General features: G+C 39.5%; 1 protein-coding gene and 1 long non-coding RNA gene across 5 annotated transcripts in view; one reads left to right on the forward strand and one right to left on the reverse strand.

Annotated features, from left to right (window-relative positions):
* LOC135255587 (homeobox protein aristaless-like 4) overlaps positions 1–7,147 on the reverse strand; it is a 33,722-nt gene extending 26,575 nt beyond the window's left edge. The window contains exon 1 of the mRNA XM_064336947.1: positions 6,391–7,147. Coding sequence (XP_064193017.1) covers positions 6,391–6,736 — 346 coding nt within the window. The 5' untranslated portion in view covers positions 6,737–7,147. The remainder of the gene's footprint in view (positions 1–6,390) is intronic.
* LOC135255588 (uncharacterized) overlaps positions 1–27,556 on the forward strand; it is a 63,968-nt gene that overhangs the window by 20,960 nt on the left and 15,452 nt on the right. For 2 of the 4 annotated variants that reach the window (XR_010330199.1, XR_010330200.1), the window contains exons 3-4: positions 8,035–8,178; positions 22,169–22,285. This is a non-coding gene — a long non-coding RNA (uncharacterized LOC135255588). The remainder of the gene's footprint in view (positions 1–8,034; positions 8,179–22,168; positions 22,286–27,556) is intronic. The other 2 variants (XR_010330202.1, XR_010330201.1) reach the window with 2 other exon arrangements.

A 27,556-nucleotide genomic window follows, 5' to 3' on the forward strand; every position in this document is an offset into this window, starting at 1 on the left:
GGAGGAATGCCGGCATGATACCCTACAGCTGACACAAGTTGGTGCGGCTATGTCGGGGTAGACTGAGTCTACCTGTGGCAATGTGGGCAGATGCAGGGCGATTATGCTGTTCCCATTTTTTTACAGACACATTTTAATTATTTTATTTATTTTAGGCCACTGTCAACTTTTCGGTTTATTATTCCATGATATTTCAAATGGTTTTAAACCTCCTGCCTCTTAAACCCATACAGATAGGTCTATATCGTCAGGTTCATAATAAATACACAATTATTAGCCTGGCCTTGGCTGCAGAAAGTTGAAACAGGCGTCGTTATTCAAACACATTGCTCTTCAGTAATTGAACAGTGCCCCTGGTTGATGAGTTTTTGGTTATAAATACAAAGATATTTCTTGGGCACGGACTTTGCGATATTGTTTTTCGGTCATAGAGAAGAACCGCTTTTGACGTTGTGGTCGACTCAAGCGGGCATGACATTTAAACTTTAAATGTGTCGCTCTGTGAGTCCAAGGGAGGTTACACAGCACAGCAGCACAGAAGATGCGAATCAAGTTGTAGTCCCCTTCCTGCGTAATACAGAGCCACATCAAGTAATATTCACCTTTAGCCGACTCCATTATTTTAGCCGGATAAAGCGAATGTACGGCGTCTGCGGAAAAAGTCAGTTTCCCAGGCCAAGTTCTCACCTCAACCTTAGTTTAATCTAATTTTTGGTCTGACATATTTTTTATGGCCATGCGACCTGTGCTCAGTGGAGCCTAATTGTCTCACGGCTTCCTGTATCAACGTCAGTACACCGGTCTTTGGGAGTGAAGAGCTTGTGCTGCTTGACAACGGAGAAGGGGGGAAATAAAGAAGTACAAGCGCAATATTAAAACAGAATTTTTCAACTCTCTGTTTATAATAAAATTAAAATGCTTATGTGTATAACTTCGGGACACATAGGCCTAACATCGATGTAGGCCTGCAAGCTGTTTGTGCTACTTGGAAGTGTATTCTCTTGCTTTAGACCATCACGAACTATGAATACCCCGATACACATCACTGTAAGTATGGAAGAAATTTCTATTGATCTTTAAAATATCTTAAATTGTGCAGGAATTCTGTCTGGGCTGATCAAACACATACGATAAAACTGAAATAATAGCCGGAAAAACTCCAGAAAACGAACTATCCCTTTAGGGGCCTGAGCAAGTTTGTGGAATTTTACGAAAACTCACCCGTGCAAGGCTGTGTGTTTATTTTAAAATAGTTTCTGTTGTGGTTTGGCCCATCACCATTGTTTCTACCATCATGCAAAGCACTCCTTACTTACAGCGTGCAGCCATGTTTTGTCTTATAGCTGATTAACTAAGAAAAAAGCATATGTTTATATAGTCTCTGAGTCCTTTATATGGAAGAATATAGCACTCTTGTGCTTGTACGGTGTCCTGCTCGTGGGCTCAATGTGATTTGAAACGAGCGGGTTTGCGTACTGTTGTCAAGGGATTACACATTTGTTGAATAAAACTTAAACTGTTCAATAACATCTGTACGACAGACTGTCGTTAAACCTTATTTAAATACTTATGGTTCGTCATGAGTTTCAATAAATTATGCAGCCCAAGAGCGCAGAAAGCCCCGATTCGTTTATGGCCTTGTGTTTTAATTAAAGTTAAAGGAAACCCGATACTGTCTCGTTTAATTTTACATTCCAAGCCCTTCCAAACCACCTTCATAGCTCTGTAAAGAACGTAGACCCAGATTAAATCTAATCGCTTTGCAGTTTGTCCTTTACTTTCAACAAATAAATTAACGTGGAAAAATGTGGTTGCATTGAAGGTTTTCAAGTCGCTCACCTATTCTGAATGAGGGAAAAGACGCACTGATGTCAGATTCATTTTGGCCATAACACTTTTGTTTTCTGTTGTCACAATTCATTCATTTTAATGAGCAAAAATCTCCGGTCAAAATGGTTCCTCATTATCCTCGTATCGTTAATGCAATAAACTGCATAATGTGGTCCACATTTTGCAGTTTATTGAATTAATCGTAAGATTTGTTGTTGTTATTATTATTATTATTATTATTATTATTATTATTATTATTAATATTATTAATAAAGTTGTTTATATATGTATGGTACTGGTGTTAGTGGCAGTTGTAGCTTTATGGAAAATATTTAACGAGTTTGCCCTGTCCTACTATGAATCCGAAATATTTTGTCACTGCTCACTTTTACAGTATAGTTCACTGAACGCACTCTTGTTTAAACATTTATATGTCAAGCTTTTTACGCTGCCTGTCATGTCAATGGCAGAGCTTGCATTTTTCATTATGGGCCTATGATTTTGGAGGTTTACATTTTTAGTTCAGGGTATTTGTATAGTGTATATATGCACTAAAAGCCTAATAAAAAAAAAGTTATGTAGTAGTTCTGGGGTATTCCAATCATGAAGTTTATGCTAACGGACTTTGATGTTGGTGTTGATCTGCGTGGGATACAGGAATTAATTATTTGTGAATCAGCCTACATGAAAAAAATGGCTTCTTAATAGGCGCAACGCATTCCAAGCTTTTTTTGTTGCATATTTACTTGAAATTAGCATGCAGTTGTATCAGAAGCGTGTACATGTATAATAATAATTATTATTATTATTCATATTATTATTATTATTAGAAGAGCATGAGCCCTAACATTTTCGTGTGCATGTAGTGCAGCAAAAGCTTTTTTGGGGGAGAATTCATTTTATTTTGGGGTCCCAGAATGGAAACACATGGAACGTGTTATTTCAGAGCCAGATGCTATGGAGATCAAACTTTCCTTTTTAAAATTCTGTTCCACACGTGGATGACAAATGGTAAAATTCGTTTTCAGTGTTGAAGTAAAAACATGCGACCCCACGAATTTGCACTTTTATTTATGTTTTATTTGTCGACTTTGAAAACGCTGTGATAAATCACCATTTTAAATGTTTCATTTTATCAGATTCGAATGAATTGTTTGGAGCGATGTCAGTGGAGCTGGAATTGCATTATTTGACACTGGTATGTAGTGCGTGGATGTAATTATATCGCCAGTAAATAATATCCTCAGAAATTTGTTTTAACGCCTCAGTTTTAACGCCACTCACAAAATGATAAAAAAAACTCGCTCCTGGCAAAACTGCATGTAGGTGCTTTGATTCCACTGAAAGCAACATTTTATTCGATTTGATATGTTGGTCTGTCCCTTATAGGCATACCAAACACATAGGCCTAATACAGGGAGCGAGACGATATATATATAATCCCCCTAGAAAATGAGAACTTGTCGGTTTCGGCTGCAGTAAGAACAGTTATTTGAACATACACAATTCGTTATATATCATAATTTAAAACAGACGAAAACCTTCTGTTTTTTTTTGCTTGTAGTTTCCTTGTTTGCCCGCGTTGCTTTGCCACACTTTAAAGGTGTTTCCCAGTATCAGGAAAAACGACTAGTGGATGTTGCCTTCTGCTTCGTCTGTTAGCTATCTACAGTTCATCGCAAATACCTGCAAGCTACAGTCAACTGGCACTTACAAAATGTGCGACCAACAATAAATGGTTTTTCAATTTGAGTTTCCGATCTTTATTTATTTATTTTTTGAAAATGCCAGTTACGATAGAAGCCTGTTTTAAAAACCAGTCCTTATCTCGCGCTGCTAAAATGTGAATAGACATTACAGAAGAAAGCAAACATTTGCAGCAGTTTTATATGAACGCTTTGAAACGTTTGATCAAAATCGATGTGGTTAAAAAAACACCACGATCACAACGGGTTATTTTCATGCTTGGTAGTTGACTCACTGCTATTAATAGTCCGTTCCACTGGCAACATGTGCTACAAATACATTGTCATCGATAAATTCATTATAGCCATTGTTAGCCTATTTCTTTTTAGGCCTAGTCTATTTTTAACACTTTCAGAAATCTGATAACCGTCGCCAGTTAATGGGTGTAATACCGTCCTTTTTTGTTCTTGTACCTCTCATGACTTCCCATATTTGATAAATAAATGCGTTTCACTATTTTACTACTCGAGTGTTGCGTTTATCTATATATGGTTCTTTGTGTTTGACCTTGAGCATGCTAGGCTATTGAAGCTAGTAGTATTATTTTTCAGGGGCATCATCATGTACTTGGCGATCAGTGACCCTCACGAAAAACTTTGAATCTAAAAATATTGAAAGTCTAAGAAAACGCCTATTTTTTAACGCGCTATTGTGGTTAGATTGGCTGTCCCACTTGCACCATATATAATACACCATCATGATAAATCACTGTCAGTTGCGCCCTGCCGATCTGCTCTCCGGGACTTGTGGAAAGCATTGATTGATTTTGTGGCAGTTGTATTAGATTTATGGCAGGATCAATGGATTTTCCACAGCTCAAGTTGGCTCAGCCACGTTTTGAAGGCATTTAAAGGTTAATAAAAGAGGAGGTTTCGTATGGACAAATTAGTACAACATATTCTGGTTCAGATTTATGGAGGGAGCAAAATGCAGCCTGAATCCACGTGCTGGTCGTTAAAGTTAACGTGGCCTGTATCTTTGAATGTTGTAGCCTATATTAGGCTACCCGCGCGCCGACACTCCGTACGTTGGCCTCTATATTGACACCCTAGATATTTTAGCTGATCTGAAAATAAATTGTGCTCATTGAATTATCGTTACAAAGCCTATAATGTTGTGAAAATCTTGTGCTTTGATTCCTATGGAGATTTATGGGAATATAGAATTATTATGAAGTACGTCGACAATAGGCCATTTGCCACAGTGCAATGAGGAAACACTTTTATTTGATTCCCACGCAAGTTAAACCATAATTTCTAATTACTTGCACTTGGGCATGTATACTGAAGTTGTCTTACTATTTTTTTTTTTTGGACAAAATTATGTGGGGAAGTGTCAAAATCAGAGATGAAGAAAATGGTTCTACCTTTGTGCAAGTCACCTTTGTATTATTATGGGTCCTGCTTAACATGTATTTCCGTTCTTTAAAAAGATTTTTGGTCCCTGTTTTATTATTATTATGATTATTATTATTATTATTATTGTTGTTGTTGTTGCCATTGTTACTGATGAACATTACTCTTTACAAATATGCATTTAGCTTAACATTGTAATATGGCGGATTTATTTTTTGCGTCAGATTGTCTCGGCCTGCTATTGTGCATGTTAATGATCAATGGTTTGTTAAGTTAACCCCGGACTTGTCCAAGCAGGGGGTTATCCCTTTCCACAAAATTAACTTCAAAAACTAATTTACCACTGTTTACTGCGTCCTTAAAATTCAGCAAAATAAAAGAAATTGAGGAAATGAAGTTGTAATTACATCGGGACATTTATTTTACACTGTTTTGTCGACCTGTGCAATATGGGTAAAATAATCGGTCTACTTTTAAAATGTGTAAGACAAATGGTAAACTGAATATGATGTTTCGATTATACGGGCGTCAGTAAACGTGTTAATTGTCCTCCAACATTAACGATTGTAATGTAGCTTATCACATTAAACATAACTTAATTCAGTCGCTAATAGGAAAATACAAACGTTATACTATTTCGTAATTGTGGCATTATGATGCGTATGGCTGTGATCCTACGGGGTTTAATCTAAATTGTTATGCGCTTTAAAAAATACAAACATAATTCGCCGACCCCTGCTTTGTAGGCTACTCGTTTGGGTCCGTACCAACAAAGGTCACAATTAATAGCAACAATGATCCTGCATCTCATATATGGATGTTTTATGTCCGTAATAAAACTAGAATTACGGTTTAGCTTTGTTGATGCTTAACAGGGAAGGTATCTGCACACATCGAAGTGAGCTCATATTCACTGTAGAGAATGAAATCGCCTTCAGGCGCGCGAGAAGACAATCTGCCTTGAAAGTCAAAACTTTCCAGGTATCTATTTACTCTTAAAATTACTCAAAATCAAAGTTGTTCACACCCATTTATCTTAATCAGTATTGTTTTGTTTTTGTTTTTTTTTACCGTAAACAATAGAATAAAGCCGCGTGCACGTTATTATCAACATTACATGAACATTATAACTTGGAGATAACTACTCAGCGAGTTTGCCTATTATTTGCACTGTCGTACATTGTACATTGGAGTGAATCTTCTTTTAAAAGAAACTGCGAACAGCATGACTGGGTACACGAACAGGGACGCACAGTAAAATCTGAGTTAAATCAACTCTTACAGAGTAAATATGATCCCTATTGGACTCTTGTATACACTGTGAGAGTTGAATTAGGCAAGCAGGACACTTTTACTGGGCTAACACACACACATTTAGAGGCGATTCTGCAACAAAAAAAAAACCGGACCCTGTATTTTTAAAACGCATGAAACTCCGAAACATTTTTGCGGTACATACCATAACAAGAGATGAGCGCTCCGTTGTGCTCGCTTTCTTGGTGGAGTTTGCTTCCTTCGGGGGGAGTTTTGCAAGAGGATCTCTGCATGAAGAGGTGGTATTTGTTAAAGGTGCCTTCCCCAGAAGTGGCATCCAATGACTGGCATTCCTGTTGGAACGGGCTCCGCGACTTTTCCCCATATGCCTGACCTTTGTTGGTGAGGAAAGTAGGGCCGTACTTGGTGTCACTCGCTTGGAATGTCCTAAAGGGGTTTGCTTGGTGGTCCCTACCTTGCGGTGCAGACGGGTTATAATATGTATCCATGGATGTCATGTCGCAGTATGAAATGCACGTCTCAGCGTTCATTCCTAGAAAAAGTAGGGAGAAAAAGACGTCCAAACTTTTTTCTGTCTTCTCTTCCTTTTTTGCAGAGTGAGGAAAACAGACGCGCTCACCCTCCTCTCATCTCCCTCTTCCACACTCACTCGCACGCACGCACACACACGCTCACTCACGCGCGCACACTCTCTCTCGCTCTCTTTCTCTCTCTGTCTCTGTCTCTCTCTATCTCTCTCTCTCACACACACACACACTGGTGCAGCTGCTGGGTTGGTTAAAAAAAGATTCGTATGTTTTGTAGAAACTCCAAGCTGACCAAAAAGCTAAAAAGCCCCCTTAAGGTTCAGAGGAGTAACAAAGAAATACTTCTTTATTCCGAGAGGATTGAAACCAGAAATAAGGCTAGGCTATAGACTTTAAGTAAGGACATCTCTTCTGTCATTATGTCGAAAGTATTAATGGCTGAGGTCAGATCTCTGCCCAGAAGAAGAAATGTGCTTGTAAATATGTGGGAGATACAACACATGACATTAGTATAATTGGGATATGAATGGGCAATGTAACTGATTGGAGCGCGGCGAATTTAATGGTTGGCTAACGATGCTGTCTTATGAGTCTTTGTCCAAGCTAGATATATCAGATCTTTTTTATTGCGCTAAATGTAGGCTACTGGTCTGTCTGAATATCTTTCCGTCTCCATTAACAGTGTTGTATGCTGTGTTTTTCTGGGCCTCTGTTCAGTTCAAATTGAAAATAGCCCTGATGAGACCAATGATCACGTTCTGAAAAATGACAGCTAATGATTATTATGCTACTTCACGTGCGTGGTGACACCTCTTTTTGGCGTGGCGCCCAGTTGCGAGATGCCCGGGCGTCGTAGTTTCAGTTCATATTTGAGGAAAGATAAATACCAAATTAGAACATTTCGTGTCTTGGTAAACCAACTACAGTTCGAGGTAGGCCAGATAATTCAGTCTGATACATAGTATTGTGACATGCTGGAGCATAGTAAATATTTTTAGGATTTTCTGGGTTGGTGGGGTTCAATGAGGGAGCGATTATTATAATTATATTTATTATAATTACTATGTTGACTTATTTTTATTATTGTTATTATTAGGTGTCATAGTATAGATGGTAGCAGTCGTATATACATTTTTAGTGTGGCACTACTGTAGTAGTAGTAGTAGTAGTATTAATGGTAATTGTATTGCTAGCAGTAGGCTAATTACATTGTGATGTTTTTCTCTGGTTGGGCTTTGAAAGGTTCTTTTGTTTTTCAACCTCAAGTTTCTTATTTTTTAAGTGGTATTATTTATTTATAGGTTACAATTCTGTAGGTGTAACCCTTTGCGCGTATGGTTCAACGTTGATCAGCTGAAGATAAATCACCAACTACCTCCAGAGGGCCAGAAACCATGGGATGGGAAGTCAGTTTTCTCTGTTCGAATCAGAAGAATCCAAGACAGGTAACTGAAATAAACAGGGGGAAACATTTCCGTTTGTACATTCATTGACGAGGATAATACTTTTCTTGCCATTATTGTTTGTGAATATCATATAGCCTGTCTGCTGGTGCCACTTAATAAGCCAACCCTCCACTCATTTAACGCCTAATTAAGTCGGTAGTCCGGTGTCGGGACCAAAGCCTTGTCTTTCTCCCTGCGGTATCCGCCCCGCTTGACGGTAAATGGTGCCTTCGGTCAGTCAAATGGTATCAACATTTGGTAACATAAATGTTATTTAATGTGGGGAACGTAATGCAGGCTATAGGAAATATAGCCCAGACCACTTTTCCCATATCGCACTACAATGTGTACAATATTGGGTTGACCGAAGCCACTTAAGTGACGTGTCAAAAAAAAACAAAAACAAAAAAACAATAGCAATTAAGCAGGGTCCGTAAAAATAAACAATTTGTTATATACAATGGGCAGTATTGCAAAAAGCTATAACTTAACCTAAGTCCCGCAGCATCCCCATTCGGTTCTGAAGTGATTTTTTGTTTGACTGCAGTGCAAATAAAACTAATCCCACTGTACTTTGTAACTATACAAAAATTAAAATTTAATCTCGGAAATGAGTGTAAACGCAACATTTAGGTTTGCAAGGTTCCAGAGGCTATATTTGAGGTAACGATTATAGTCTTAGCTGCCAACGTTGGAGATCGTATCAAAGTTGGAATGAAGGATGATGGGACCTAATACCATGATGCTGGTAATTTTAAAAACTTGTCATTGCAACTGGCAACTCTGATTTCATAACACCCTTCCCAATTCTAAAGTTCTCAAGTGTCCCCTGGACGTTGGAAATTATTGTCGTCTATGCTGTCATGGTGGAATTGGAGCGTAATCTTCTGGCGAAGCGAGTGCAATTTGAGCTTGGATGTACATTCCCAGTGAGTAGGCCTACTCCCATCTTCGGATAAGCAGGTGATGGATGGCAGAGCCGGAACGTACAAGTCGCCCTAGAAGCACCATCTGTCAGCTGCTACAAAATAATTCGTTTTTTGTTCTTTACTCTACTGATGCGGATAACCGGCTGGTGTAAAAGGACAGAAGTAGACACCACCAATGACAACCGTTAGGTAAATAGGCCTATTGTGACCTGAAGTATGAGTTCTAATTGGCAATACGCAAATGTCAAGAGAAAAGAACACTGTCCGCACACTGGCCAAAACAGTACAGTAGAAAGGTTCTCTGTTAACTTAAAAGCAGCTTAAATTCTTTCACCATTGAGGACAATTGCAAATTGACTTCGGTCTCTTTTTGAGCGATGTCTGGAAATTTTTATCTTGACTAGTGTCCAGTACCAGCCACCCGCACCTGCACCTAATTTTCAAAGTATATCTACACGTCTTTAGCGCGCCAATCTTCCTCACTTTTCCGATAAAAAGATATTAAAACGTCACTACCTGGTACGACTGCGCCGTATGAAAGGACCAGACCGTTTAATTACAGTTTTGATTTAATATTGTGTTCGTGATGGAAACGTCCAGAGGCCAATTAAATAGTCAGTTATCTATTTGTACTGATAATTGCATTATATAAGGAAAAAGATAACGAAATTCTCTTTGAAATCATAAATATAGGCTAAGTTTATTTGCCGTTCTACATACAAGTCATTAAGTTTAATTTGAATAGTTTGATTCATTTGATTTGATATAATATAATCCTCAGAAATAAAGCCGTTCTGAAAGTTCCAAATACAGCCAATATAATGAAACAAGGAATGTCCCATTTAAAAACTTGACACTAAATAATTGCATGAAAACGTTCACAGTCGTTTTGAATAAATTTTCATTTTCATTTCGTCTGATTTTCAGACTGAAAATATCAGTATGTGCATCGCATAGTCCCACCCTTGGACTGGTGATTTGCAGTGGGGTGCATAGGAGGGTTTGATTTGTGTGTTGACTTTACTCACAGACTTTAGTCTTGTGGCTTTATAACAAGCGCTTATCAAATTCCCCGTAAATCCCTACTACTAGCTAGCTATCGACTTTTTAAATTTTACTTCTCAGTCCTCGGTGTTGACTGTTTGTCCCAGGAAACAGAAAATGTAATCATCAAACTGGATCGTCCTTTTAAAAATGACGCCCGTTGTCTATCTCTCGTCTGTCTTTTAGCCTGCAGCCTGCATGATGCTGTTTCGGAGTATTTTCGGTCAGCACAAAGATAAACTTATCTTCATGTTGGCTACTTGAGCAAATTTCTTGATTTATTTCCCTCTTCGATATAATTTACCCAAAAGTTAGATATCCGTTTCACGGATATCTATTTTATATTTTATTGACACATCACCTGACCTGATAACCTTAAATCAAGTAATAATCGGATTTGTGCTTTTATGAAGATTTATTTATTATGTAGTATTGTCACTACTACTACTGCTGCTTATACTACTAGGCCTACTACTACTACTACTAATAATAATAATAATAATTAATAATAATAATAACAGGCTAATAATAGTAATGATAATAAAAACAATAACGATAATAATCATAATTATTGTTATTATCAGTAGTAGTATGGATGTGATTTGAATGTGTTTTCAGAAAAAAAATGTTGCTGCACCAGCATTTCATTTTTACTTGAAATAAATCCAGATATTTTCAGCCTTGTAGGATGCCAGAGTTCCAGAATGGCTCTGTTTCAAACGGAACCACTAATTTCTTTTATTCAGAAATGAGAGACTACATTTAATAATGTGAAGCGTCCATTAATAATAATAGCTTTCAATGTCTGTCGTCAATAATTAGATACTTATAATTATTTAAACACTTTGCTACTTTTCATTATTATTACCAATAGGATATTATTATTATTATTATTATTATTATTATTATTGCATATTTTAATTATACTAATGCCTGTACATCTTAATAATAAAAATAAAATTTTTATAAAGGTTTTTTTTTTTTTTTTTTTGCAAAATTGAAGTTTTTTATCGTTAATGGCGTACTTCTTTTAGCAGTTTATAATTAGTAATAGTTGCAAATATGATTATTCATCTCTAGTTCTTTTCAGATTTGATAACAGTGTAAATTGGTGTGTTTCATAAAAGCGCCTTTACAAAATGCAAAATGAAACAAATGGAAGGTGTCGAACATATTCTGCATGTGGTGTAAAAACAACACGCCGTCTGAATCAGAAGGGCAGGCCATGGATATACACGCTCGTTTCTGTAAATAGCCTGGTTAATCTCCGACGTTAATAGAAAAATGCAACAGATAATTACCATGCAGCGATAATGATGAACTAGCAGATAGTTTCAGCTTCAAATAAATCTTGTCCTAAATTCGAGACGGGCCAGTCCTGGCATGAACCTACTTAATTTAAGTGGCGATAACATGCGATATGGCCAATGAATTGGAAAAAAAAATAATTAAAAACACGATTTAGCGATCCCGCTGAAAACAAATGGACCCCGCGCTAAAGTTTGGCCCGTGTCACTTAAACTTGTATGACCGAATGATGTTGGCGAACGCAAAGGCTCCCGAGTGCCGATATACACATTAATACGCTTATTGTCATGGTTTCAAGTTAAAGGTGAAAGGCTGGCACGAGGAACAAATAAAATGCTAAAGTAAATCAGATTAGGTTTACCCCCAAGGCAATGTTTTTTGAGTCATGCTTGATATGTTGAATAGATCAGAGGTCACCGAGGTGAAAGGTGCATGTTTCCATCTTTGTATTGATAGGTGTATGCTTGCATTAGTCATACAATTCACTGAACACCCACTGTTGATTGATTTTTGTCTGCTGTTTTCTTGTCATGGTAAGTACAAAATGTGTCGCCAAAGCTTTTAAAAATTTGAATTACCATTTAAATGTCTTGTTTTGTAGAGTCATTTTTTTAGTACAGTGTTAAACTGCACTGGCATTTTGTTAGGGGAAATCAAATCAAATAATTAATTATAATTCAATATGTAGATAATAATAATGGTAATGCTAATCAAAATCATATAGCCTACATTCAACTATTTAGACTAGTGTTAGTAAGGTTCATTAGAAAAACTGTCAATAGCTGATTTGGTAGATTCTGAATGGTAACGATTTGTAATTATTTTATTTGTTACTGTAATTCACTGTGTATTCCGTTTCCTTTGTGCATTGTCTACTTTGAAATTATGCACCTGAAAGGAATTAATCCTGAAATGTTGAATCCACAAGCTCTGTTATTACAGCTCTGATGAGAACATTTATATTTTCCAAATGCCCCACAACAATGCTTCCAATATAGGCCCTATCCAATGATGATGTAACAATGAACTGAATTAAGCTTGTTTCATATACTTTACATTCTGAATATTTAATATCCCTGCCATCCCATTCAAGATCACCTGCTCTAAATAAGCGTGAATACATTCATTTTGGGAAGTATAATTCTGCACTGTTTTTTGTTCAGCTGTTTGCTTCTTGTGCATTATAATCAATTTATACTGGATGGTTGCATTTAAGCCATATAAATAACACCCTCATGAACAGTAGTTTTTTTGGTATCGGCTGTGCCCGCAGTGTTTATTTATTTCCTTTTGGTTTAAGCGTGGTGCAACACAAATTTGCTTCCCTCAAACACATCCTGCCACCAGTCTCTGAGAGAGTTTTAAGGAGAGACACCCGCTTATGTGGTGAAGAGCAAACTCGCCATGCAACAGGATGTTCATTCTTGGCTATGTGTGTCCAAGCAGTAGAATGAAAGAAAGACGATGTGGCACTGTGTACTGAAGATGGGACAAACAGCTAGTCCGCCGGCTACTAGGACATATATTGGCAAATAACCTGTCATTTGCATTATTTTACTGCAGTCAAGGACATGTGTTAATACACGGCACAGCACTGTGGCCTTGTTGTTAGCGTAGTAGCCTATAGGCTAACGCGCGTTGCTTGGCAGGGGATGAATGTATACATTACACACGGGACATGCATGGAGGGCCCACGCTCCAGCAGAACAAATGCGAACCAGCCAGACTGCTCAAACACACATCCTTAGACTCACACCGACACACTTTCCCCCTGATTGCATATGACGGGCCGACTATTGAGCTGAAAAGGTGCCTGTATGTTTATGCGTTGCTGTCTCTGTACGTCTTTGCTAATTACATTCAGCGAAAGCCAGTCCTCCTTTCACAAGCGTAAGGTTTTGTTCCCTAGGGAAACAAGGTTGCTTTTTCATGTTCATATGAGAACATTTTTATTTGATTGACAGACGACCATAGAGGGGTGAGTAAAAATTGTGTACCGTTCGTCACGTGGATATATTGCGCGAACCGGAACCTAAATGGCAGAGGCGAAGTGCTAAATGCAATGCATTTCGACCTATCTCCTTCTATATGACCTTGTCTTCTTTATCTTACCATATGACGAAATCGCAAATATTTGTGATTTTGTTTAGCAAAGACGAAATCAATGATGAACAAACTGCGGCTCACATTCAGCCAAATAATTATAAATATTGTTTTTAAAAATGAAACTGCGTACCCAAATGAAAACGTGCATGCTGTGAAGTGGAGGCTTAAAGCAAGTACGTTTATTGGGCCTCAGGTATCAGACATGAGTCGAACGAATTAGATCATAAATCGTTCGTAAATGCATTTACAAAAAGTATGTAGGATTTACCAAAGTTGTCGTATGTCAGTTTTTGGTAGGATCAGAAAAGATTTCACGAGTGCTCTGAACTGTTCATATTTGTAAATAAAAAACACGGTTGTAAAGCTTGTTTTGCGCATTTGTGCTTTTATTATTCCTCTTTTTTATTAAGAGTATCAAATTTATTTTAATAAATTGTCGTCGTTAGATTATAATTGTTAAAGTTATTGTGTAAAAATCGCAATTGGATTCAACGTTAAAATAGGCGATGCTTCATTTGCGTAATCCTTATTAATCTAATACTTAATTTCAATTGAATATAAATTCCATAAAACACAAACGAAGTTTTCTATAAATGGGGTGCAGAAGTATTAGAAATTGAGATTGTCTTCTTTGCCTCTAGTTTCTGGTCAAACAATTTTCGTTTAGCCAGGGTTTACAGCTATATCTCGCCAGGCTTTAGTCTTTCCCAGCACTGACACTTCTGCTTACACTAAGCTACTGAATGAAATATGTTTTTGGTTTGTACTTCCATTAACAGTACTTCAATCTCCACTTCAAATATTTTTTTAAATTATTCTTTCTCCTTTTCTCTGTCATGCCTACAATGGAATTCCAAACCACTTTTATGATATTTTAGGGCGTCAATTTATGCCAATTGCAGACTTGCTTTTCATTTACGTTTGATTGGTAATGTCAACATACGCACGTGGATACGAAAAATTTGTGTTTTTGAGTGTTTGATAAATCCGGCGGAATATAGGCTATTTGTTAGTTTCTGATTGCACATAAATTTACACACGGTTTTACGGAAATATTGCTAAATTATGTTACAGTGAAAATTAATTAAAATAACGTGGACGCATATTTGGCACATACGGCGATAGGCTCTATGTTAAGTGATAATGTGAACTTTGTATATGTGTATATTTTGAGTCTACCTATTTTTAAATAACCCTTACAGGTGTAAGCACACGTTAGTTTTTCAGCTTCTTCAGCAGTCTTGGCTACCCACCTCTTGTCTAAAAAATATTCTAGCCAAATGTACACTGTCTGGAAAGGTTAGTGAAATTTATGTTTAATTAATGTTCATCCACTTGAGTTCAAGAGGAACATAACATAGCCTACATTAATAATTATTAGCGGAAATATGGGTAATTGTAGAAAGTGTATGCCTGCGAGCATACGTTGTCTATGCTGTTTGAATAATAATTAAAAGCAATTTAAATTTTGCATCTTAATAAAAAATACGATTGTTTTACGTAGATTGCGTTTAAATGATTGATTCCAAATGATTAGTCGTTCTCTATGACACTGTCTATGAAAGGCGCGACCTCGATAGGTAAAGGGCGATCTTCGCAGTCGTCTAGTTGTCTGCTTTCCCCAATTTGTGAACGCAATTGAAACCACGCGGGAAAACACGACCTACATTGCCTGTTGCATTAATTCCTGACATTAATTCCTGACCTCGCTACCGAAAGAGGTACAGTCTCACCTCTGCTCTGTTTCCCCTGGGCGTGCGCCGAAATGCTCTCGAAGGAAAGGCGATAAAGGCCTGAACAGTGAAGGAATTCCACTGCGACTGAATGTAATTATGCCCCTAACATCCATCTAACAGCTTCTCCAGGCAGGAGGCACCGGTTTTTAGCGCGCTCTTGCGTTTTGCACCCCGGAAAGCGTGGATAGTGTGCTGATCCTACGTCTAAATAGAATATAAATAAGGTTAAACCTTAATAGGTCTCATGCTTTTTATGTAAGCTAGACGGCTACGTATAGCAATTTATTGTGTGTGCTGGTCCACTCCTCTTTTGTTCATTCTAGTCTATTTATATATTTATTGGAGTATTGCTATTACATATTCATGTTTTCAGTTAGGTCAATTTAAAGGAGTTCCCTCTCCATGCCAGTGAATCAACAGGTTTTTGACTCCAGGGGGTGTCTTGACAAGGCTAGCTCTACTGTCTCTATAGAGCATATTAGTTACCAGAATGGGATGTCTCTGTTGACTAATCTCATCACGTGCGCCCACTGCGCCGTGCTGGTGGATTGAACAAATGCTGGCCAATCAGGTGCTGTCAGTCACACGACTTTCACTTGTACCACTCTCGATTAATCGTATTAAGTCCCAGAATATCTACAGGAGATGGATGGACCGTGCTCTCTTCACACTGAAACCTTTATTGGGCCGGGGGCTTGTAAAGAGGATTAGATACGCCTTGCGTTGTCCTAAATAACACGTTGTATTAGCTACATTCCCCAGCCGATATATGAAATATATGTTCTGTATTTCCTCTGGTGTATGCCTATTCACAGTGTGGTTCATCCTGACCGCAAGCACCTTTTCAGCTTGTTTTATTCCAGAGAGAAAGCGTGTCTTGGTGTCTCACTCACAGTAATTGTTGTATTATAAAAACCAGAGCCGCCCTCTCACTGTGTGGAGTCGAAGAATAGACATGTTGCATTTGGACAGGAGGGGGTGATTGGGATAAAAGGGAAAAAATAAACATTGAGAAATGATGGGTGGTCAAATGTAGCCTAATACTGAAATTAGGGTAATTCAATAAAGAGGGTATGCTATAGTGAATGAAATTAATGATTTGATAACTTATTTAATTCGAATGCACTGAATTAAAGCCTACTGGAGCTTTAGTGTACAATTTCCATTTTTTTATAAATTCATGGAAATCATAATTTTGTATCATTTGTGGTGTTGATGTAATGTTTCTCTTATGGCTATGCATGTGTTCTTACAGTGATATGGGGTTTTTTTTGATCTGACTCTTTAATTTTTACTTAATTGCATTTAGGTTTATATGTAATGGCCTTTACAATAGGCAAAGCAAAATGGCACAATCGTTTGTAATTTTAAGCATAATAGCCTGCATCACAAACATAATGTGTGTTACCGTATTAATACACTGGTAACTATACATGACTGGACAAAATTTGTTATAACTTTTCATATTTCATTTCAATTAGTTCATAAAGAAAGCCCCCCCCCAAAAAAAAAAATTAATAAAATAATAATAATAATTTAATATAAATAAAAAAACGAAAAATCCTGAAGTTATACAAGAAAATCTTCTGTAATTATCATAAATAGCCCACTAAGTTATTTTGTAATTTTAGACAAATATTTTAGATCAGAATTATTTTTCTTACGCGTACAACTGTTAATTCCAGCTCTTAAAGTTTTCCTGTTTTAATTTTGACCACATGACTTGAAATAAGACAATATTTTTGAGGATTAAAGATCTGAAAGCTTGTGGCTCTTCTGTGGTTTGGCTTTTTTTTAAAAACGTTTCTAATAGCTTCTTTTGTCTTGTTGCAGAGTTGTGTAGGCCTATGCTGTCTGAACAGAAAATAAAGATGGCTCTGCAGAGATTTAAATGTTACGGTGTCTGAATGTTTTTTCTTATACGCAGATGTTCTTTGATTGACTGCATCTGCTTGTGGCATTAGGGTACAATAGAAATGTTCCTCGCGCAGCATTAACCAAGGGGTGGTATCAAGTAAGTAGAAACGTCTGCTTGGTAGAAATGTTGACAAATTTCCTGATTTATTAAATCGTGAAACTTTTAAACTGTGTGCGGCAGCACACAATATGCCGCTTCAACATAGACTATCTCTCTGTGGTCTTCACACACATGAGCATGAAGTTTCGTTCATAATGCGTGATCCGATATTTTCTCAAATTTTAAGAAGGAAGTCCTGTGGAATTGGGGGCAAGGGATGTATGTGGGTGAAGACTGTTAAATGTTTTTGTCTACTGAAAGGCAATAATCTGAGATCATTTATCTGATGTGGTGACGTCATTTTTTTCTCAGAGAATTATTTTAGTAATGTGAAATTGATTAAAAAGGGGGGTCTGTGGGCTACTTATTTTAGGTTGAGGCTCTAGGAGACAGTGAGTGTGAAGAGGAGGTTGCAAATTAATTAATATTTGCACCTTTCTTCTTGTGTGGGCATTTTTAACAAGGCCTTTAAGGGCGTGTTTCTTCATTGTTTTTTGCGGAATCCTCCAGCAAAATGCTCCACCCCCTGCCCCCGCTTTCCCCATCCGCTTTCCAAAAATATAAATGAATTCATTTGGCTACCTAATGCTAGCCTCTGTTTGTTGCATTCGCTGTGAAGTGTGAGTAATGTGGTTGGGTGTAATGCACTGCAGCCATGGCCGCTGAATGCTCTGGGACTCTTCCACATCCTGCTTTCAGAGAAGTTAAGGAAGGAGCTGCTGAAGTCTGTCTGTGGATCTCTGCGTAACACTGATCTGCTCCGTCTCTTTTCCCATCTACATACGTCTTTCTCCTCTTTGTTTGATGCATTTATCCACCTGGTGTCCCTCCCTGTTTTGTACACCTAAGGTCTTCTTTCGAGCAGGTAGTAGCGGAGGCTTTGTCTTAAAGGGGCATTTCACTTTGGTATAATCCAAATTATCCCATTGTGTTTGCATGGCATGAATACTATACTAGCAACATCAGGTGCAAATACAATTGGGTAATCTCCACAAAATTACTTGTGTTATACCAAAGTTTTATACCAATACAAATTCCTTTACTTCCTATTTCAGTCTGTCGGGGACTAGATTGGCTTTACCCTAAAGGGGTCAGTTTGTGGTGTGGAGCAGTGTAGAGGCCAGTATGATGTGCACTGGGATGGATTCGCGTTGAAGTGTCTCATCTTTTGTGGACTGGAGTGGGTCCACTGTGGAGACACCAGTTTGTCGGGGACTGGAACCAGTTCACTGAAGAGTCCAGTCCTTGATTCGCTGACGACTCTAAAGTCTGGTGACTTTCAGGTTCATCACTGAAGACATTCACATGAAGCTTTATGCTTTTTTTCTTCCTGTAGTGTCTGGAAAAAGTCTCTTTTAATAAGCTTTGAGCTCATCTGTTTGTTTTCACTTCTGAATTAATTCATGTTCTTTTTTGTTTTGTTTTCTCAGGCTAATCTCCAAAAATACATTTCCTATAATTCATTGTGATCAATGTCAGAACTGATGACTTAAAATCGAATGACTTTTCATGACTTAAACTGATGACTTTTGACGCCAACCCTAATGAAGCACAACTCATTCAACACCTGAAGATCTGAATTGGGCTGCTAATTAGTAGAGTCAGGTCAGGCGTGCCAAATTAAGGTTGACATGAAAACCTACAGGATGGTATATCTCCGGGAACAGGGTTGGTTACCACTGATTTAGCAGACGGAGCACAGCCGTGTCCCGCCACCACGAACGCCTGGTCACAGCCAACTGATGACATAGCCGAGGAGGGACTCGGTCCTGCGACTGTAACGCCAAGCCTAGCGAGTCCCTTTACTAGCTGAGGCGCTTGGGAGAGACTGCTGCAGTGTACTTTTACAAATAATTATTTACCGCAGAAAAAGATTCCTGTCGATACTGCATATTTGCTATCAACCAGTGAATGTTCATTTATTTTGGGATAATCAAAGATGTCAGCGAGCTGAACACAGCAGAGTCTAAAGGATTCCAGTCGACCAGCTGAAATGCACAGCAGAAGTACATCACTCGTCTGGTTTGTTCTTTGTTTGTCTGGCATTTCCTGGCTATGTTGACTTCAGCCCTTGACAAGTTTTTCATGTGAAAACACAAAGCATCATTTCAGCATACCAGCAACTGCAACCAGCCCTCACTTTCTGCCTGGCTTCTCATTATTATTATCTATTGGGGTGTAGAAAAATCAAAAAGGGTATTAAGTATTTCATTATGTGTTTCACTGTCAGTCTCTCTGGATCAGAGCGTTTGCTAAATGAATGTAATGTAACATATGTAAAGTGTAAAAGAGAGCTTTTGAGTGGGGGTGGGGGAATGGTCTTCCTTGAAATACTGTTTTCTTTGAGGGGTCTAAAAAGACAGAAACAGCCTTTCGTTCTTCTCGCAGGTTTCCTATAGCCCTAGGCTCTGCCCTCCCTGAGAATATCTCCATGGAAACCTTGCCAGTAGCTGGCACTGCCAACGTTCGCCACAGTTTTCACAGCCTCAGGGTTCCTCTTTATAGTTAACCCCCTGCTGTTGCGCCAGTGGGAAGCGGAATGCCCCAAGATAGCAAACAGCTCCAGTTAGCATTTAAGTTAGGTGTTGTTGTGATTTTGTCTGTAACTTAAGTGTGGCGCAGCACAGGTATGGCTGAGGGAGAGTGGTTTCAGTCTCAGTTCATATGAAATCCTGGCTGTCCCAGCGGTAAGTAAGACCGGCAGCCCCGCAGGCCAGTGGGTCATGAGCACGCTGTGCTCAGGGAAGGGTTGGTCCATCACGCAGCTATGAAGAACAGCTTTGCTGATTGATCAGGGAGCGTCGCGGTGTGCCTATGCCAGCTGTGCGTGACTTGGCAATCCCCAATACATTGGCTGTGCAGCTCAGCCAGTGGACTGCACTGTGGACATATGCAGCAGTTGGCAGAGCATTCGTGCCTGCCCTCTCCAAAACTGATCGAGGATGCTGCAACGGCAAGCTACAAATATGATTGGTCATTCAAAAATGGGATATAACAAAAATATTTTTTGGATAAAACTGTGGAAATAGGGAAATACAAGCCTTCCCTGCCTACCATGAGCCCACAGCACCACCAAGGTTTCTCCTGAGTCTTCCGGTGAAGGTCATTTGCACTTCTGCTTCCAAACCATAATTATGAAAACTGCAAACAGGAAAAAACTAGGGCAATAAATGCACAATCTGAACCACACACAGTTTTTGGTATTCATGGCCAGCTAGAGGAGGAGCACTGCCACCAGTGAAATCCTTCAGCGGTGATCTAAACTGCAAATAGTGGATGGTGTTAATGAAGTCAGCCATTTACCAGAAAGCGGAGGTGATCTTTTAATAAATCCTCTAATTCTGAGTGCTTCCTCTCCATTTATAGCTCTGTCATGTATAGAGGCAGTGTAGAGCCAATTAAAAGAGACCTCAGCAAAAAGCGCATGTCTTCGCCCCCTCCACGCACCAATCACTGTACATCTTTTTTAAACCGTTATTTGTTGTAAGGTTTAATTTGAGCGGATGGAAGGGTCGGCTATTTCTGTACTTTGGCATGTTATGGCAAGGATATGGAAGAGACAACCGCCCACCTCATAGCCCAAGAGAGGAAGATTGCCCCGGGCCCTATGGCGTTGTGGCTGAAGCCCATTGGTTCCCCGCACCGACAGCAGTAAGACATAAAGTCATCGTCTATGTGGAAGATGATGTGGCTTCCATTTTCAGACCCTCCCCCCCGTCGCGGAAACGTGGCACTCTGACCGAGACAGTGTGCGCACCGCAGAGTATGGCTTCCGTTCCCATATTTAGTTAGCATGTTGTGACTAAGCAGGTCGGGCAGCGTTGGGGATAGACGTCAAAAGGAATCAAAGCACCGGCCTCTGGGAGAGGAGGGTGCTCCCGTCATTCTGTCAGAACGAAGACGCTGTTTGCTCTCACTTCACTGCCTGGTTTCTGTACGTAGCCTGAGCGGTAAACAGCGCTAATTGCCTTCAAGTAAGTTTCAGAATGGATTAACATGGTGCGGATGAAAAGCAGGCCCAACGTTCAACAGGTCGTGTTTTTTTTTTTTTACATGAATGTCCAAATGCACTGCATGCCATTCATATAGTACACACATGACATGAAACTGGAGCTTCAGGAAAGAATTGGATAGTAGAGAATGTTGGGTAGACGCGTTGGGTCGTAGAGTGTTGGGTAATGGTGTGCAGTAGTTGAGAGTGTTGGGGTAGTTGGCTGTGCTTATCCTTTTTTGGTGCAGCATTCATGCTTGCAATGCGCAACACTGTGTTTCAGGTTTTTATGAGGTGTTTTGTGTTCTGTTGTTCCACATTTATGGTCACTTGACAGGGCAATTAAAGTCCAGGATATATCATGGCATAGTTTGAATGTTTGCTCTGTAATTTTAACTTGGTTTCACAGTTAATGCATCCAATTTGTTAGCAAAGCATTTCCTATACTGAGGTTAAAATGAGCATGATCTCAATTTATTTTATAGCATTTTATTATGCCAGCACTTGGTTCTGATTTTCATAACACGTCTGAAATATGAAAATTGACACACACAGGCTAATTTCCTCATTAAATATTTTACTGCATATTATTAAGAGCCAAAGGAAATAACCCCAAATGACAATTAAAATTAGACACCGGCACCTCATAATAAGTCATCTTTAACGGGAACAGGGGCTAAGGGAAAAGAACTCCAGGTACCTATTGACAAATACTTTTGAAGTTATATTTGATGGGTTTTATTTTTGTTCTTTCAGACCCCTGCCTGAGTCAGCCAGACTGGGTTTATTTTGTTCAGAACAGCACCCTATGAGGTAACACCTCTGTCTCTCTCTCTCTCTCTCTCTCTCTCTCTCACAGACAAACTCTGCTGTCTCTCACTCTGGCATAAGAGAAATGTAGATGATATGGGAAGAACTCTTGAGTACCTACAGAGAAAAGGAACAGTCAGAAATAGCAGTGCTATTAATTTTTATGGTGAGTATTTACTGAGTACAGACAGTCCTCTGTTACGGATTTTTATAGTGACTGTTTAGAGAAGACGGCAGCAGTCAGAAATGGGGTAGTGTTGGGATTTGCCCTTCCTGTGGCCCTGCCAGCCTGTTATTCAGTGTCAATTTAATTTAAATTAAGAGGAATGTTGAAAATCCCTTCGGTGGCAACTGAATTTCAACAAACATGCTTCAGTCTCTCTGCATCATCATAAACCCTCAGGGGTGGGCTCTCTGGAGGCATGTCCAGAGATACAGAGTACACAGTGCAGATACACACACACCCTTGTCCACAGTCCATGACCATCCCAGTGCACACTCCCCCTGGTCAATGCGTACCTAGCAATGATGCCACCTGAGAAAGGAGGGTTTCAGTCTGCAGGGTATTGCCAGTTTCACAGCTCAGCAGCAGCTCTTCTGGTCAGACTGTGGTCGGAAGGCACCAGCTGCTGAAGTGCGTGTAGCTCTGGTCAGCGGACCGAGTGACGAGTAATGACAGCAGTCTGGAGGAGCTTCAGAGGACATGTGTTGATCATCTGCTCCTTCTCAAATGCTAAAGCAACGGGACAGGCCTAAAATTGCTTTGGAATTGCGAAGAGTGGGGAAGCCAGACCAAAATAAGGTTAAAAAATAAATAGCTGGAGCAGATTGCACGGTGATGGTGTCACAGGGAGTTTTGCACATTGGACTGCATATGGAGAAGGCATAGCACATTCCCACAAAAATGGGTATCGAGCCTTTCAGAATGGTTACGCTGAAATCCGTACAAGAACCTAGTGTTTAAAAAAAGCTAACATTTAAAAACTAACTTTATTGCCCTTTATTGCTCTTAGCTGGCAAAGACCCCAGGTAGGTATGGAGAATGCACCATACCATAAGTCATGTTTCTTGACCAGGTGAGAAAGTGGTACATTTGTTAAATGCACCAGAGCCACATGATCATGTGCACTGATGACACTTTTTACAGACGATACACAGACGGGGGAAAAGAAGGGGAAACGGTGCCGCTCTAGATTCACTGCAACAAACAGATGGTGGGTCTGCACCGCATAGCCACAGCGGCTCTGGCTGTGTGAAGCATGACGTATGACTCCACCACAGGCCTGTTTCTTCCCATATGAACACTGCGGGCTGCTTACGGGTGTTTCATTTGTCTCCATTTTGGCTCTGCGCATGACGCAGGCTCCCACTGATGAATCCCGGTCCCACGGGACCCCTGACCCTCTCCCACTCCGTGTACCCCAACTCTCCATCCGCATCGCCTTCTCCCTTAGGGTGAAGATGCACCCTTGTGCTATTTTGAGCTCAGCTCCAGATTTTTAACTCTGGTTGAAATTGGTTTCACATGAGCAGCACACAGTCAGCAGATTTTCTGATCGAATTAAACAGGGAAGGGAGGGGCAGTGGTCGTACTGATCTTTAATTTAATAAACGTTTAAGTAATCTTGGCAAAAGAATAACTAATCTGCACCCACCTTCCCCCGACCCCCTCTTTCATGCGTCGACAACGCCGAACACACAGCTTCATTGGGATCCGTGTTTAATTACCCTTCAGACTGTGAGAGTGTTTACTGTGTGCTTGAAGGGGTGAAGCTGGGTGTCTTCAGTGTAAACTTGGGCGTCTGATTGCACTGGGCATGATGTGAGAGAAATGCAACCTTCCATCCAACTCTCCCTCACCCGTTCACGCTCCACACCCTACCCCATTCTCTCCAAACTAGCCTCCCTGCACTAAGATTTTTTGTGGGGGGTGGGGGTTGGGGGCTCACTCACTCAGGGGGCTGGGTGCCCGGGACCCGACTGATCCACAGATGAAAGTTTATTAGGATTTGTAAAAAATGTGTCCCATATGTGGACTGGCTTTTTTCTGGAGTCTGGTCTTGATCTGAGGATTCCTCCTTTAGCGATATGATCAGTCGGGGGAATTATCCCACCTCATCAAATTCAGAGCACACCCTTCTGTGTGAGCTCCACAGAAGATGGGAGCGGCGGGCTGCACCACACAGTGAAGCTTCTCTGTGGTGTGGAGGGATCTGCCAGCAGAGCCCTGCCAAGATGGCCAAAATGGTGGTTTTTATCATTTTGTGTTATTTAGCCGTCAGGGCTGGTGTGGTCCACTGTAATAAGGCCCATCTCATGTAATCTGGCTTTTCCTGAATATCATATCTGGTTAGCTTAGAGAAAAGAGGATAGCTTACAATGGAGTACTGTAGGCAAAGGCAGGGTATTCAGGACACTATGCTACACTACACAACCCATGTAGCATGTGTAACATTCATAGCTGTGGAAATCCCATCAGGTAGGAGCAGGCAATCCACAGTTACCACCGCAGGAAAAGACGTTGAGCTTAAAAAATGAGTAAAAAGTAGATTGCACAGTTTATTTCCACACCACACCATAAAATGTGTAGACCTCGCAGTCTCCTGGATTACTCTGAATGCCAAGAGGTGGAATAGCAAATGCGATCAATCGCAGTAACTTGGAAACAGCCACTGGTACGTAAATAACTGAAGTCTAACATGTTTCTCTAACCATGTATCCCCCACCCCCACCCCACAGCCAGCCTTTCCCCCATAATTTATATCTTACAGCAGCCATCTTGAGTCAAATGGCTTATGGTGCCAACCCAGAATACAGTTTATGTGGTCCTTAGAAAAATATTCGACACTTTTCTTTTTTTTAACCCACAAATTTACGTGAAGTATTTAGTATGTTATTTCATATAACATAATAGCGTAATAACAGGGTGCCTCCCTGTACCCCGTGTTATGGTCTGTTAGCTATCGTTCAGTGAGGATTACCACCTTCCAAGTGAGACATTGAGCAGTAGTTTTTGTGGCAAAATTTTTTGGGTGACCATCTTTGCACTGAAGTGTGCAGGATTGCTTTTGGAACAAGATGTAAGCTGGAAAAGTTTCTTCTTAAAAGGTCTACTTGTACGTACATTTTTCCAGCAATATTGGCAAATATTACTTGTCATCTTAAATTCAATAAGCAAAGCAAGTTACAAGAATTCCATTGGAATATTACATGGAATATTTTATAGGGGCATTTAATGAATAAATTTTAATAAACATAAATATTTAATGTGTATGTTATATTTGGCGGTGTAAATGGATTATTTCATTAAATACAAGATCCTGAAAATGGATGAAAAAAATTCCTCTTTATGGAGTGTAGCTAAAGCTGGAGGATGGATACGCTCTGAACATATTGTCCCACTACCAGTTTTCATTATGGGATGGATTCACATGCTTAATGCCGATATCTCTGTGAAATGGCTTGCAGACAGCAATTTCGCTGGCAGTTGAATAAATTATGTGAATGCCCTGCAGTTAACTGCCTTTTTAACCGTACTGCTGGAAGAACCCAGATGTGTAAGACTTGGGTAGTGGTCCTATACCACATCATATACTGTAAATCTGCATTTATTTAAGTCCTTATGCCAAACTTGTCACAGAGATTTTCTGTATGACAGATTTTCTGTATGCTGACATGGAAACAAACAGAGGGCGCCAATCCTGACACTAAAATGTCCTTGTGTGTGAGTGGAAAGGACTGGTATGCAGATATAGAACTTTGCTTTGAATCATTGCATTTTTTACACAGAGGTTCAGCTAATTGGGAGCCAAAAGTTCACAATTTCATGGCTGTATACTGGAAACATTTTGTACATGCCCACCCAACATTTGTGGTGAAAATGGTAACTCCCGCTACAATGGTGTCCTTTCATCTCGCCTTGTATTAACTTTCACCTTTTCTCTTCCTCCCTCCCCTGTGCGTGTCTCAGGTAAAACAAACAGGCTACCTGGTAGAACATAACTGTCCCAATAAATTACATGGGTTTACTGTGAAGAAAATTTAATTTTATGATTTGTTATGATGGGCTAAAATATCATGCTGTCAGTCAAAGATGCCACCACCATGAAACATATTTACAGTTGTGATGAGGCATTCCAAATTGGTTGAATGAAAAACTGGTTGAAAGTAAAAACCTACAATTAGATCAAAATTTACATAAACTACTTTTTATGTTGTGTTGTCCAGAAAGAAGCACCTGGGCGTTCATTTAATAAACGACACATGGGATATGTTCCTAAATTAGCAAATTAAATTTAGTAAATTCCCACTGCAGTATATTTTGATTTGGCAGGATTCAGCATTTATTTTTATTCATGTTGAAAAAATGGGTTTTCAAACAAGGTGAACTATTTTTACTTCATGGCAGGGTGAAACTTTCCAGAATTCAATATGTTTACAATTTGACTGAATTGGATCTCTTCAACCATATTTACAAAAAAAAATTCCTTTTGCTTTTTCCTTTTGGGCAGAATCTTTTGTTAGTGTTTGCCGGAGCTTGATTTTCCCTTGTGAGTCTCACTGAAAGTCATACCTGAATTTGCACTGACCTGTCGAAATGTTTTATCATAATTTCTTCTGGTGTTGCCCTTATGAAATTAGCTGCTGGTAGTTACATGGTCATCCATCTTGAAAATAGAATTGAATACTATCTTCATGATAGAAAAGTCTTAAAGGCAGGTGTTGGTGATGAAAATGAAATTTAGAAAATGTTTCATTTTGCCAGTCCTGAATAAATGGGTACATGCCATTAACAAGCTGTGGCCATGGGGTTTATTCACTGGGGTTTAATCAGAACCTGGTGATTTAGCAGAATGAGATATCCCACAGCCCCTGAAGCTGCTTCTCAGGCAGTGGCACAGAAGCTGCGCGAAGGGCAGTTTTGATTCTTCATGTCCGGTTTAAGAATAACAAGAGTGGTGAAGAATGAATAGGTTTGTGTGTAGAAGTCTCATAGCTGCTCCACTGAGAGGAACTGTAAATCAGAATGACTCCTGAGGCCTACCAGAAGTCAGAATCTCATTAGTTATGTGGTTGCTTTGTCTGTGCCACCTGTGAAGTGCTGTGTGTTTGCAAAAGCAAGACTGACTGTTTACCTGTTTCAACAATATGCAGACCAATCCATGTGCAGCTCAAACCATGCGTAGTCCAACCTATGTACAGTCCAAACTATGTGCAGTTCAAGGCATAGCCACAGTCTCCTGCTCATGGCCAAGAACATTTTTTGTAACTTTCAGTTACCACCAAATTTCAGTGAGAATCTAAAAAAGGAGCACTTGCTCCAAATTTAATACAGCTAAGTGAGTTTGTAAAATGAGTCATATCTGCCATCATTGAATACAGAATGCTAAAGAATGATTTATTAGCTTTACTTTAGATGATTCTTGGCAGCCCTTGT

The sequence above is a fragment of the Anguilla rostrata genome, chromosome 5 (genome assembly GCF_018555375.3).
Source record: "Anguilla rostrata isolate EN2019 chromosome 5, ASM1855537v3, whole genome shotgun sequence".
NCBI lineage: Eukaryota > Metazoa > Chordata > Actinopteri > Anguilliformes > Anguillidae > Anguilla > Anguilla rostrata.